Source organism: Capra hircus, chromosome 1, assembly GCF_001704415.2.
Source record: "Capra hircus breed San Clemente chromosome 1, ASM170441v1, whole genome shotgun sequence".
NCBI lineage: Eukaryota > Metazoa > Chordata > Mammalia > Artiodactyla > Bovidae > Capra > Capra hircus.
The window spans coordinates 40,802,559-40,818,101 of NC_030808.1; the positions used below are offsets into that span (position 1 = coordinate 40,802,559).

General features: G+C 37.2%; 1 protein-coding gene across 2 annotated transcripts in view; it reads left to right on the plus strand.

Annotated features, from left to right (window-relative positions):
- Positions 1 to 5,091, plus strand: part of ARL6 (ADP ribosylation factor like GTPase 6) — a 35,808-nt gene extending 30,717 nt beyond the window's left edge. Inside the window, exon 8 of one of the 2 annotated variants that reach the window (XM_018055720.1) lies at positions 2,426 to 5,091. In XM_018055720.1, the coding sequence (XP_017911209.1) occupies positions 2,426 to 2,451 (26 nt within the window). In that variant the 3' untranslated portion in view covers positions 2,452 to 5,091. The remainder of the gene's footprint in view (positions 1 to 2,425) is intronic. The other variant, XM_018055650.1, reaches the window with a different exon arrangement.

A 15,543-nucleotide genomic window follows, 5' to 3' on the forward strand; every position in this document is an offset into this window, starting at 1 on the left:
CCAGACAAGAACACTGGAGTGGGTTGCCATTTCCTTCTCCAGTGCATGAAAGTGAAAAGTGAAAGGGAAGTCGCTCAGTCGTGTCCGACTCTTAGTGACCCCACAGACTGCAGCCTACCAGGCTCCTGCATCCATGGGATTTTCCAGGCAAGAGTACTAGAGTGGGTTGCCATTGCCTTCTCCAAAGCTAGCACTGGAGAAAGCTGGAAACCGTCCTAATTTACATTGCAGATCTCTTCAAAGGCTCAGGAATTGATGGAAATTAGAAATAAGGATGAGGTGAGACTGAAAGGAGATGCACAGGTATACCTCCGTGCCCCAGAAGAAGATTGAAGGTTCATTCTTTGCAGAGAGTCGCACAGTATCTCTGGAGTGGAGAACTCTGAGCACAACTGTGTGTTGGAATGCTAAACTGAAAATGAGTAAATGGAAGTTTCATATTGAAGATTATAACCATGTTCTGCTTTCTCCTGATTCTCCTAGAAGACACTGGCAATAGGTAGAAGATAGAAAGCCAGCTTTGAGGAGTCAGACCAGCTAAGAGAAAAGTTCTAAAGGTGTTAACCATTAGAAATTCTCAAGGAAATGGCCTAGCTGTACACTAGGATGAAGATTACTTTTGACAAGCCTCACACCTGTAATGAAATTCCAGTCAACTTTATAGTGTTCACTTATACATATGAGAAGATAGCAAAGTATTGCCAAGTATTTGAAGACAAAACATTAGGAATTATGGAGCAAAAGAAAAAGTTTGCAAAAAGACTATTTAGGGAGAACATTTCAAAACACTATTCGAGTAGCCTCAGAGATAAAAGAATATTACTTCCATGAATATGACAAGAATACTAATTGAAAAAGAATATGAGTCCTTGGAAAATAATAATAGAATAGTAGAAATGGTTGGATAACATCAGCAACTCAATGGACACGAGTTTGAGCAAGCTTCTAGGGAAACCTGGCATGCTGCAGTCCATGGGGTCACAAAAAGTCGAACACGACTGAGTGACTGAACAACAAGTAGAAATGGAAAACTCAATCAAAAGAAGATAAAATAGACACATTCTCTAAGAAAGTATGAAGAAGACAATGGGGGGAGAAAAGATAAAGTAAGGAGTCATTTATGAGGCCCAAAATCCTAGTAAGAATTTCTAAAAGAGAACAGAGAAAATAGTGAAAAGTCATCAAATCATAGAACATTATTTTCCAGAACTGAATGATGAGTTTTTAGTTATAAGACCCCTTTAGAGCCCAAGGCGGTAGATGAAAATATTCCCACACCAAAGTGCGTCGTTAAAATCAACACTGAAGATGGTGGAAAATTCACCATATTTCCTGAGAGGAAAATAAGAGATTTCATCGGAAGATTTCCTTAGATAAGGAAACAAAGTAGCATCAGACTTCTCACACAGCAACACTTGGAAGCAGTGCCTGGAAAAATCTAAGGAGAAAATAATATTCTCAGGCAGTATCAGTGTATTGTAACTTATTGTAACTGTAGAGAATTAAGACATCTTCAGCCATGTAAAGTCTCAAGAGTTCACTTTCTATACAGTTTATTAATACTAAAGTAGCCACAGAGGTATACTTGTTAAAAACAAAGGAATAAAGCAGGAAACATAAGGTACCATGAGATAGGGAAGTCTGCACAAGAAAATTGGGAAGGAACCCCTAGGTTGATAGTAGAGATCCTAGAGTTATAATGAAAGACCCCATATGAAAATACCTGGACGAGCATGGAGAACAGCTGGTCGGATGAAAGAGTCTGCACAAGACTATAATGGAGAGTTCTTCAAGAAAGTGAAGATGATAGACCAGTTTTATGCCTCATACTAGTAAAGCCTGAAATGGTGTGAAAGTAGTGGATTGAAGTATAATGTTAGTTACATTTTAAAAAAGGCAGAGTTGGGGATGAAAAGCAATTATTCACTGCAGGGAAAACAAATATAGTAGAAGAAAGAAAAAGCAACTGAAGTGTATCCCTTGTCCCAGCTGTGAGTAGCATTCACATAAAACATTACTGTTTTAGGAAAATGGGAGTATTGGAAACATCATGAGGGTGGTAGAAGACGGTATATAAATGTGTGAGAGCTGAAGCCCTACATTGAATTTAAGAAGTAATGATAAAAGCATATTATTTAGAGATACAGAGGTAATCACCTAAAAAGGAGTTGGAAGCAGTTGCCTGTGAAGGGAGAAAGAAGGGATGAGGCAAGGGACTGATTTTTTAATACAAGCCTCATAGAACTAGTTGAGTCTAATTGGGTGCATGTACAGTGGCAAAAACTAAAATACGAATTGTGCTTTTAAAAAAAGCAGTTGTATGCATGGGTTTATACCTATTGTTATGGGTTTGTCTTTGATTACTTTAGAAAGTAGATTTTGCCCTATAGAGACTAATAATTTTTTGTTTGTTTTTTGTTATCAGATCAGATCCAGGCTGTGAAGACATGAAAAAATAGTATTTGGAAACCTCAACAGTTTTCAATTGAAGAAATATATATTAAGGCAAACTGAATCCTTTACATTTTTTAAAGGTGTCTTTACACCTAAGAATACTTTATAATCTTCTACTTGCATTTATGGACTCTTAATGAGGTTTTTAAGAAGATAGGACTTCAGGTATGCTAATCTGGCCATTAATTATATCAAAACTAAATCTTCCCCCCAAAGAGCTCCCTCCCTAGATTTATCAACTTCTTGGTAAAGGTCTACATTTGATTGTAATTAGAATGTTTATAAAGTCAGAGTTATCTCAGTACCCCATCATGATTAATGATATCTTTAATGCATTTTATTTTTTAATTGTCCAAAAATATAGTTTATGATATGACTTTGTAGTATGATGTGCTTGTGAAAAAGAACTTTATTTATAAGGGTCCTTGGGTAAATTAATATATATTAAAGCTTTACTATATGTCACCATCAACATAACCTAAAATGTAATGTATCAACTAGTGTGCTTTGTATGCCAAAAAGAATAATGCTGTGTTAATATGGCATTTGGTGTTTTACTGTCAAACATTTGCAAATTATCTGAGACCAAGTTAAACAGAATTCATTTATTCAGTGAATACATGTGAAATATCTCTGTATCTCTACTAGTTTGGCATTGTCCTAGGCAATGGTGATATAAGGTAAATAAAACATGTTGCTTATCCTCAGAGAACTTAAAAGATAATGAGGGGAAATTTGAGAATCTTTTCATACATAGTGTCTAATTTATTTCATTGGCTGAATGAAAATATTGCATTTTAAGATTAATTATTACAGTTGATTTTTTTCTTTCTTCCTTTAAATTGTGTCCAGTTTACTGTGGTACTTTGTTAAAAGAGACTGTGACTCATAAGCTATGATTTTCTTGTGCATGAACTGCTGCAAAAATATTCTTCAGAATTTTAAACATACTTCTGCCATCTACTGTTTGCAAATTGTGTTACTTCTCACAACTTAGAGACTACTTGAAATTGTAAACACTAAATAGAAGCATTTGTTTTTAATCAATCACTGGGGAACTGTGGATAGAGCAGTAGTGTAAATCCTGAAAAATATCCCATGTAAAGGAAAACTGTAATATACAGTATGTAGCATCTTAAATATCCTTAGCTGTGAAAATGAAAGAAACAGAAGGCAAAAGGTAAGTGAATAATAAAGGTGTATTACAGTGACTACAGTAGTGGCATGTTTCACAGAGATTTGAATATAATAATTTTAAAACTATAGTAAAAATTCTATAATCCAGTTTCTCTTAGTCCAGAAATCCCAGTGATTTTAAATTTGGCAAATTGAAAATTACCCAAACTATTCCCGTTGGAAAGCCAACATTTTAGCTAGCTTGCCAACTTCTCATAAATGGTTTTGATGAGGATACAAGGTGAGTCTCTTTAATCTAGAGTTGCTTCAAATATAAAAAAGATGTGAAGGAGAAAACACTGCAATTCAACAAAAAAACTGATACGCTATAACTATTTTAGGAGGATGGAAAAAGTGGTGGTGCAAGAGAATTCAAATCCTTACCTACCATAAGGTAACAATAATAATAGCTATCATTGTATTTTGAGCAAAATATTATTACACGTATGGTATTTTGCGTCATATAATCCTGACAATAACCTTATGTAGTAGATTCTAGTATTTGTTTTATAGTCAAGGAAAGGACCTAAAAATGTTACTTGTTTAAGGTCACAGAGCTAAATGGTGGTTCTGGGATTCAGAACAAAACAATCTGTTTAAAATAGATGATTCAAGAGCTAAGAGTAATACTGATTTTAGAAATACAGAGATATCTGTCATAAGAATAGCTAAAAGGATAGGAAAGTCTTTGCTGGGGTGGGAGAATAGGATGGGTGTGGAGGAGGTCATGGACAAGGGACTACTGCTTTATTTATTTATTTTTGCTTTTTGTTTGTTTCAAGTCTGTTTAACACTTCAAATGTTAAACTGGGCAGAAATGACTATGATAAGAATAATTCTTAAAACTATGTTAATACTGAGCTAATTAGTATTCCACAAACTACAGTAGTTCATACCTATGCAAACACATAGAAGAGGGTACTGACTGTTTCCTTTGTTTCTGCAATCTCCAAATCTAGTTTATAAGCATCCTTTCGTACTCTATTTTCATTTAAAGATTATGTAGAAGCAAGTTGGGCTTTAGTGGTCACAGCATGCCATATAAGTGTATATACACTGAGGGTATTGCATTTGTATTTAACATATTATGCAATTAAAATGTATTTAGGCTAAAGCAAGGTTTTTTAATGTTTAGACATCATTGGGTTACAAAAATTAATTCATTATGCTCTACATTTCAACATGACACCTCAAAATGTTGAAAAGTTAGCCTATTGTATATTTTGCATTTAAATGTTTGTAATGTGGCCCTATTCAGCCTGTGCCTTATAAATCACAAAAGAGCTGCATTGTGTATATTTTTCATTTGTAGATTGTCTGCTAAAAATTATGAATTCTGTATTTATTTTTTTTCCTTTGAAATTTTCAGCCCGCCATGTTGTAATTTCTATAAATATAGCTTAAGGCAAATACATCCTGCACGTAACTCTGGTAAATTAAAATACTGTGCATTTTAACTGACTCAGTGCATATTTTCTGCTTTCTGATTATTCCTTCTTTGTTGTTGTTCAGTCACTAAGTGGTGCCTGACTCTTTTCGACCCCATGGACTGCAGCATGCCAGGCTTCCCTGTCCTTCACTGTCTCCTGGAATTTGCTCAAACTCATGTCCATTGAGTCGGAGATGCCATCTAACTGTCTCATCCTCTACCGCCCCCTTTTTTCTTGCCCTCAGTCTTTCCTAGCATCAGGTTCTCTTCTAATGAGTAAGCTCCTCGCATTAGGTGGTCATTCAATTTTAATGCCACACTTGGCTGCTTCATGGACACAGAGTGTTAAGCTTTTTTTCTGATGATTTGGAATAAACCACAAAGAACAAATTAAATTCTTTTCCAAATTTCAATTTAGCATGTGATGCTAGAAGTCATAGAGGAACAGTAGGTTAGAACTATAGTAGTAATAATAAACATTGTATATGTCTTTTAATATTTTATATGTGTGCCAGGCACTAAGCACTTTACATATACGTATTAATTCATATTTAATCCTCGTAACAACTCTGTAAGGTAAATGCATTTACTTCTATTATGTTGATCACAGATGAACAAACTACTGTTCTATTTTTGTATGGCTCTTGAGCTAATAATGGTTTTACATATTTTTTAAATATAAATTTTACACTTACATTTTTAAAGAGTTGTTTTTTATTTAAGGAGCAACATATTTTTTATTTAAGAAGCAAAATTTTATGTTTTGTGACCCGCAAAACATAAAATTATTTACTGTCTGGGGCTTTGCATAAAATCTTTGCCAACCGCTATTGTAGATGACGAAGGTGAGGCAGAGGAAGTTAAGTAGCTTGCCTATGATCCCACTGCAAATAAACAGAGGACTCCAGATTTTGAGTCTAGATTAAATTGTCCCCATAATTTGTGTTCTTAATCTCTGCAAGCCTTCTCAGAAAGCTAAAAATCATTCTAAAATGAAATGAAGCAACTTAAAATTACTTCTTTTTTAAAAGAATTATTTTTGGGTGTGCTGGGCGCTGCGCTTGGGCTTTCTCTAGTTGTGGTGTATGGGCTTCTTACTACAGCGGCTTCACTTGTTGCAGAGCATGGGCTGTAGACCTTGCTGGCTTCAGTGATTGTGAGGCTTGTGCTTAGTTGCCCCACGTGTTCTCTGCCTTGGCAGGCATATTCTCAACCACTGGGCCATCAGGGAAGTCCTCCTTCTTAAATAATTATACTAAAGGTGAACAATTAGATGCAAATGGCTGATAAGTAATGCCCTTTTTAAATTTTTAAGTTAATTATTTGTTGTTTATCAGCAAGCAGATTCTTTACACTGGACCACCAGAGAAGTTCTGAAAGTGATGCTCTTTGAAACCCCTCCGTGGCCCCCCGACCAGTTATATTGATGTCCTGATTCTCTGAAGTCTTTTTTCCTTCCTTTTCTTTAAAAGGGTGTCAAACAAATGGGGCAAATTCTGAAATATCAGGCATGTTAAAGTTGCAAAGTTTAATCACACAGATTATCCCCAAGCATCTGATTTGGACTTCTAGATTTCTCAAGTTTACCAACATTTTGAGGTAAATGATAACTAGTGGAACCTGGCAAGTTACAGTCCGTGGGGTCACAGAGTTGGACACTACTGAACAACTTTCATTTCATGTATTAAAATATTAATGAGATAGAGTTATGTTTCCAATTAAGGGTAATCATTAATGTTGGAGTTAAAGCCAATTTCACATTTGAGCTCTATTTTCTTAGGCTCAGTGTAGTGTGTGTGCATGTGTATGTATCAGAATGCATATCTAAAGGTCATAGGAAGCTCTCAGTTCACTCACAGTAGTGATCATTAACTTGGGGAAACCCAAGGCTTTCTGGGGCAGGTTTAACATCTTACAAGTATGTTATCATTTCTGTGTTGTGGGTTTGTGTGTGTGTTTTTTTCTTTGTTGTTTTTTGATACTGTTAAATTTGATACGCCAGCTCTTGCCATTTCTGGAAACTTTTACTGCATTTTTTTAGTTACTGGATTATAAGTATCTTGAATACTGTCCACTCATTCAGTGAGTTTAATTTCTAGATTCACATAATATCTCTGATTATCCCTTTTTACATTGTTAAACCCTCATACTGTAAATAATTTTATTTCATTTATGCATAGGAGGACAAAATTTTTAGAAAATAAATAGTTTTCAAGACCCTGTGTCAACATGGTGTCTTGTTAATGTTAAAATCTGGTTTTCTATTTGAAATGTATCTTAGCACAGAATTTTTTTTTTAATATTAATGCTATGTTTGCTGACTAAAACCCTGTGTGTGTCTCTATAAAGGTAAGAGGCAATATTTTTCTATCAATCAGACTTTCAAATATAACAAGCAGAGCCATCAATAGTTATCACAAAATGTGTCTGTGTGGGAAGTGGGTATAAACTTAAGAAATAGACTGCAGTTCTTTCTTAAATCAGGACAGTTCTGAGGCATCCCCTCCATAGCAAGCAGGCACTAAGTCTTTTTTGTGAATAGGGTTTGCTCTACAGTAGAATAGGATTCAAGGAACAACTATGTCTAAGAAGTCTGCAAGTGTATTTTTAAAGTTATTTTTATTCATTTATTTATTGGCTGTGCTGGGTCTTCAGTGTTGCATGCAGGCTTTCTCTAGTTGCAGCAAGTGGGGGCTACTCTCTGGTTACAATGCATGGGCTTCGCATTGCAGTGGCTTCACTTGTTGTGGAGCATGGACTCTAGAGGGCATGGGCTTCAGTAGTTGTGGTGCATGGTCTTAGTTGCCCTGTGACATGTGGAATCTTCCTGGACCAGGGATTGAACCCATGTCCCCTGCATTGGCAGGCAGATTCTTAGCACTGGACTACAAGGAAGTCTGGTATTTCCTTTTAATGTAAGAGAATTACTAGCGCCACAAAGAATACTTTATTTACATTTAAACATTTTATAGTACTCTGCATTTAACTTAATAGATCCATTAGATTTATTTAAATATCTGTCTTATGTATCCTACCTTCCAGAAGCAAACTGAGGAAGAGTTTCTACATCCTATGGTCACTTTATAAGAAAATGAAAAACCAAAATGCTAAGAAGGTCTTTTTCTAAGGAAACCTTGAAATTATGCAGTTAACTCAAGGTTTTTTTCCCATCTTTTTTCGTTTAGCTTTGTTTCAAGTTGTTCTTCAGAAAGCATAAGTTAATATTGATATATATGCATTTATTAAGATAGTCCTCTAATCAACTACAATCAGAAAAAAAGTGTAACTGTAAGTGTAAAACTCTCTAATTATAAAGGAGGAATCCAAATTCATACCTGTTCTTCCTCCTTACAGAATATTGTATGGTATTGGAGGTGGCAATGGTGCCCTCGTTAAAACTTAGATCTGGGCTAACTCTCAGGAAAGTCATGATTTCCGATTGCTTCGAAGTCCTCGTAGCTATCATGGAATAGATAGCTCTCTAATAGTACATTTGCTGATTTCAGTAAACCAGGGTCACACTCTGGAAGCCAGAATGCGAACACATTAGGGATTGACATGGTTCTGCCTAATAATGTCTTTTCAGACATGCATACCCAGGTCAGTAGGTGCCCAATATGCTACTGGAGATCAGTGGAGAAATAACTCCAGAAAGAATGAAGGGATGGAGCCAAAGCAAAAACAATACCCAGTTGTGGATGTGACTGGTGATAGAAGCAAGGTCCGATGCTGTAAAGAGCAATATTGCATAGGAACCTGGAAGGTCAGGTCCATGAATCAAGGCAAATTGGAAGTGGTCAAACAGGAAATGACAAGAGTGAACGTCGACATTCTAGGAATCGGCAAACTAAAATGGACCGGAATGGATGAATTTAACTCAGATGACCATTACATCTACTACTGTGGGCAGGAATCCCTTAGAAGAAATGGAGTAGCCATCATGGTCAATAAGAGAGTCCGAAATGCGGTACTTGGATGCAATCTCAAAAACGACAGAATGATCTCTGTTCATTTCCAAGGCAAACCATTCAATATCACGGTAATCCAAGTCTATGCCCCAACCAGTAACACTGAAGAAGCTGAAGTTGAACGGTTTTATGAAGACCTACAAGACCTTTTAGAACTCACACCCCAAAAAGATATCCTTTTCATTATAGGGGACTGGAATGTAAAAGTAGGCAGTCAAGAAACACCTGGAGTAACAGGCAAATTTGGCCTTGGAATATGGAATGAAGCAGGGCAAAAACTAATCGAGTTTTGCCAAGAAAATACACTGATCATAGCAAACACCCTCTTCCAACAACACAAGAGAAGACTCTCCACATGGACATCACCAGATGGTCAACACTGAAATCAGATTGATTATATTCTTTGCAGCCAAAGATGGAGAAGCTCTATACAGTCAACAAAAACAAGACCAGGAGATGACTGTGGCTCAGATCATGAGCTCCTTATTGCCAAATTCAGACTTAATTGAAGAAAGTAGGGAAAACCACTCGACCATTCAGGTATGACCTAAATCAAATCCCTTATGATTATACAGTGGAAGTGAGAAATAGATTTAAGGGACTAGATCTGATAGAATGCCTGATGAACTTTGGACTGAGGTTTGTGACATTGTACAGGAGACAGGGATCAAGACCATCCCCATGGAAAAGACATGCAAAAAAGCAAAATGGCTATCTGAGGAGGCCTTAAAATAGCTGTGAAAAGAAGAGAAGCGAAAAGCCAAGGAGAAAAGGAAAGGTGTAGGCATCTGAATGCAGAGTTCCAAAGAATAGCAAGAAGAGATAAGAAAGCCTTCTTCAGCAATCAATGCAAAGAAATAGAGGAAAAGAACAGAATGGGAAAGACTAGAGATCTCTTCAAGAAAATTAGAGATACCAAGGGAATATTTCATGCAAAGATGGGCTCAATAAAGGACAGAAATGCTATGGACCTAACAGAAGCAGAAGATATTAAGAAGAGGTGGCAAGAATACACAGAAGAACTGTACAAAAAAGATCTTCATGACCCAGATAATCATGATGGTATGATCACTCACCTAGAGCCAGACATCCTGGAATGTGAAGTCAAGTGGGCCTTAGGAAGCACCACTATGAACAAAACTAGTGGAGGTGAAGGAATTCCAGTTGAGCTATTTCAAATCCTGAAAGATGATGCTGTGATGATACTGCACTCAATATGCCAGCAAATTTGGAAAACTCAGCAGTAGCCACCGGACTGGAAAAGTCAGTTTTCATTCCAATTCCAAAGAAAGGCAATGCCAAAGAATGCTCAAACTACCGCACAATTGCACTCATCTCACACGCTAGTAAAGTAATGCTCGAAATTCTCCAAGCCAGGCTTCAGCAATACATGAACCATGAACTTCCTGATGTTCAAGCTGGTTTTAGAAAAGGCAGAGGAACCAGAGATCAAATTACCAACATCTGCTGGATCATGGAAAAAGCAAGAGAGTTGCAGAAAAACACCTATTTCTTCTTTATTGATTATGCCAAAGCCTTTGACTCTGTGGATCACAGTAAACTGTGGGAAATTCCAAAACAGATGGGAATACCAGAGGATCTTAACTGCCTCTTGAGAAACCTATATGCAGGTCAGGAAGCAACAGTTAGAACTGTACATGGACCAACAGACTGGTTCCAAATAGGAACAGGAGTACATCAAGGCTGTATATTGTCACCCTGCTTATTTAACTTGTATGCAGAGTACATTATGAGAAACGCTGGGCTGGAAGAAGCACAAGCTGGAATCAAGATTGCCGGGAGAAATATCAATAACCTCAGATATGCAGATGACACCACCCTTATGGCAGAAAGTGAAAAGGAACTAAAAAGCCTCTTGATGAAAGTGAAAGTGGAGAGTGAACAAGTTGGCTTAAAGCTCAGCATTCAGAAAACTAAGATCATGGTATCCAGTCCCATCACTTCATGGGAAATAGGTGGGGAAACAGTGGAAACAGTGTCAGACTTTATTTTGGGGTGCTCCAAAATCACTGCAGATGGTGACTGCAGCCATGAAATTAAAAGACGCTTACTCCTTGGAAGAAAAGTTATGACCAACCCAGATAGCATGTTGAAGAGCAGAGACATTACTTTGCCAAATAAGGTCCATCTAGTCAAGGCTATGGTTTTTCCAGTAGTCATGTATGGATGTGAGAGTTGGACTGTGAAGAAAGCTGAGCGCCAAATAATTGATGCTTTTGAACTGTGGTGTTGGAGAAGACTCTTGAGAGTCCCTTGGACTACAAGGAGATCCAACCAGTCCATTCTGAAGATCAGCCCTGGGATTTCTTTGGAATGAATGATGCTAAAGCTGAAATTCCAGTACTTTGGCCACCTCATGTGAAGAGTTGACTCATTGGAAAAGACTGTGTTGCTGGGAGGGATTGCAGGCAGGAGGAGAAGGGAACAAGAGAGGATGAGATGGCTGGATAGCATCACGGACTCAATGGACGTGCTTCGGAGTGAACTCCGGAAGTTGGTGATTGACAGGGAGGCCTGGTGTGCTGCGATTCATGAGGTCGCAGAGTCAGATACGACTGAGCGACTGAATTGAACTGAACTGCCTAATAATGTAAATCAGACTGTTATGTTTAGAAAAGTTGTTTCATATTCCTCAAAATTATTCTAGAATTTGACTCAGTACTTATTTTAGAAACGTGTGCATGAGCTTGATTTCAAAGACAAAAATTGTGTTTGAATATTTGAGTCTTTATTCTGTAATCCTTTTTTGAGGAAGCTGATGCATTTCATCTTCCCTTTTTTATACTTCCTAGTCACTCTTGTTTTGAATATCTACTCACTATCTAAGATCCTTTTCTCTACTGTTTTCTAAAGTGTTTTCTGAGCAAGTATAGAAGTTTCTAGGGTTCTCTATGGAAAGTCTTAACATTTTCTATTTTATTGAACCATATGGCATTGCCGTTTTGTCGGCCCAAAGCAGGTGAATGAAAGCTTAGCCTTAACCGAAGGTCACCTGGAAAGTTCTAAGTGACTTAATTCTTTACTAAGTGTCAAAGCAGACACAACCTAGCCTGGCCCAAAAGGGACCTATGGTTAAACATACAGCCATAGTACTTCATAGTTCTGTGCCTCAAACCAAGCCAGTAATCAGAGATGTATTTTAAGATATATCACTTCAGACACATTTTATGAGCCATTTCAGATTCTCTCAGACTCACCATCTCATTTGAGCTGCCACTGCTTATAGGGTCTAACCAGCTATATGTAGGTGCAGAGGGCGTATTTTTGTTCCCATGTCCCCACCACTACCATTCTAAAACATATAGCCCAGTAGGGGAACCATTGACAAGTGGGAGACAGAACTAGTGGATAAATTCTTCCCTTTTTCTGTTTTTCCCTTTAATCTTGGACTGTCTTGAGACTCACTATATATAGCTTCTGGGATGAGTCCTCTGACTCTAACAATTAATCATATTTAATAGCATCCAGCTCAGTAATAACTCTTTGTATTGCCACTCCCCTAACTGGCTTACTCCTCCTTTCCCATAACTCTGCTTCCTAATAAAATAATGTAAGATCTCTTTACTTCAGCAGTGCCTTCTGAGGAACCCAGGCTATATCTAACGATGTTCTCAAATTTTCATCAGTCACCTATGATAAAATACATGCTGAAGCTTGAGAATTATTCCTCTAGGACTTTTTTCCTTTTTCTTTCTTATTTTATACTGGAAGAGAATTGATTAATAATGTTGTGTTAGTGTCAGGTGTAAAGCAAAGTGATGCAGTTATATAAGTATCTATTCTTTTTCAAATTCTTTACCCTTTAGGTTATTAAAGAATATTGAGCAGAGTTCCCTGTGTAATGATAGGTCCTTGTTGGTTGTCTATTTTAAATATAGCAGTGTATACAGGTCAGTCCCAAACTCATAATCTATCCCTCCCCCACTCTCTTCCCCTGTGGTAACCATAAGTGTGTTCTTTAAGTCTGTGAATCTTTTCTGTTTTGTAAATAAGTTCATTTGTATCATTTTTTTTTAGATTCTGCATATAACCAATGTCATGATACTCATTTTTCTCTAACTGACTTCACTTAGTATGACAATCTCCAGTTCCATCCATGTTGCTGCAAATGGCATTATTTCATTCCTTTTAATGGCTGAGTAATATCCCAATATGTATACAGACCGCATCTTTTTTTTCTGTCTCTTTTCAGTCTTTTTTTACTTTCACATTAAACGTGGTTCTTGTACATGGTAGAGGAAACGATTTACAAGCCTTCCAATCATTTTTAGCCGAGTGTTCTTTAGGATATATATGAAATATGAGTTTCCTTCTCCCCAACACTCCGTGCTAAAAATCAGTTGCTGTTCTGCATTCACCCTAATAAACCGTTTGAAAGGAGATAGGCCTAGTTTTGACATCTTTCCAGCCTTCCCCAAGTTTATCTCCAGACTTTACCCAAATTTTATCTGTCTTTCTTTATTTTTAACTTGATTACTTCTGTTGCTTTCATTTTAAATTGGACTACATCTTTATCCAGTCATCTGTCAATGGACAAGTAGGTTGTTTTCAAAGTCTTGGCTATTGTAAACAGCACTGCAGTTTAATATTGGGGTGCACATATCCTTTCAAACCATGTTTTTCTCCAGATGCATGCCCAGGAGTGGGATTGCTGAGCCACATAGTAGCTCTATTTTTAGTTTTTTAAGAGACCTCCATTCTGTTCTCATAGTGGTTGTACCAATTTACATTCCCACCAACAGGATAAGATAATTCTCTTTTCTCCATACTTTCTATTTATTTCTATATATTTATTGTTCATAGACTTTTTGATGCAGAAATTATTTCTGCCCTCATGAAGTTTTTAAATTTATTTTTATTGGAGTATAATTGCATTACATTGATGTGTTAGTTGCTACTGTACAGCAAAGTGAATTAGGTATATGTATACCTATATCTCCTCTTTTTTGGATTCTTCCCATTTAGGTTACTGCAGAGCATTGAGTAGAATCCCCTGTGCTATACAGTAGGTTCTCATTAGTTATCTGTTTTATACATAGTAGTATATATATGTTATCCCATTCTCCCAATTCATCCCACACACCCCTAGTATCCATGCATACATTCTCTACATCTATGTTTCTATTTCTGCTTTGCAGGAAAGTTCATTGGTATAATTTTTCAGGATTCCACATACAAGTAATATTATATGATATTTGTTGTTCTCTTTCTTGTTCACTGCACTCTGTATGACAGTCTCTAGGTCCATCCACATCTCTGCAAACAAGTGCAGGGAATTTATTTACACCCTGCATGGTATATATTGTGTCCACATTTCTTGAATGGGTGGATATGTAAGCCAGTGTGCTGTGTTCAGTCACTCAGTTGTATCCGACTCTTTGCAACCCCATGAACTGTAGCCTGCCAGACTTCTCTGTCCATGGAATTTTCCAGGCAAGAATACTGGAATGGGTTGCCATGCCCTCCTCCAGAGGATCTTCCTGACCAAAGGATCAAACCTGCATCTCCTGCATTGGCAGATGGATTCTTTACCTCTGTGCCACCTGGGAAGCCCCGTGTAAGCCAACATTATATGCAATTTTTATCTTGGTCCACAGATTTTGGGGGCATATTAAATTTGGAATGTTAATGAAGGTTAATTTTGATTATGTTAATCTAAATAAAATATTAAATTATTCCGTGATTAACTATTTTTATATGTTTATTCAGGCTTCCCAGGTGGTATGTGAGCACACACACATAAGTTCATTCAACTTCTATTCCTAAAGATATTCTTAAGCTTCTAACCATGAGGTCCTGGGCCAGCAGTAAGTGATCATTTAGGTTCCTAGTAGATCAGCTTTCCTACAGTTAACTATAAATTCTGGCCAACAACAAAAATTCCAACTAAAAAAGTTATAGAGAATGAACAGAAGTAGGCATGTTACAGAGAGGAGTTGAAACTTAGAACAAGGCACTGGTATGGGGTGAATTTCACTTTTTGAGCCTTTTAGCCTGAGGACAGGCCACAGTCACAGTGTGGGGTGGCTAAACAGACAAAACTGGCCATGTTTTTGGCCTGAGAGAGAGTACAGACCATGAGACAACTGAAGCCACTGCAAAATGAAGGGAGGAGCATTCAGTAAAGGAGCGATCCAGACAATGGGGGTCTAAAATTCTGAGCATAAATTTTCCCAAGTCTCCAGCTAGGCCTCAACGCATGAACAAATGGCAAATTCAAAGCAGCTTTCAGTTCAGTTCAATTCAGTCGCTCAGTCCTGTCTGACTCTGCGACCCCATGGACTGCAGCATGCCAGACTTCCCTTTCTATCACCAACTCCCGGAGTTTTCAGCTAAACAGATTTTATCTGGTGTCCTCAATGAGCAAAGTCAAGTTTGAAGTTGGAGTTTAACCAATTTAATGTTTCTACAAAATGAAAATTGCAACACTTTTTGAAATTATTTAATAGAATCCACAATCTCCACAACATATAACATTCCAAATAGCTAAGAGAC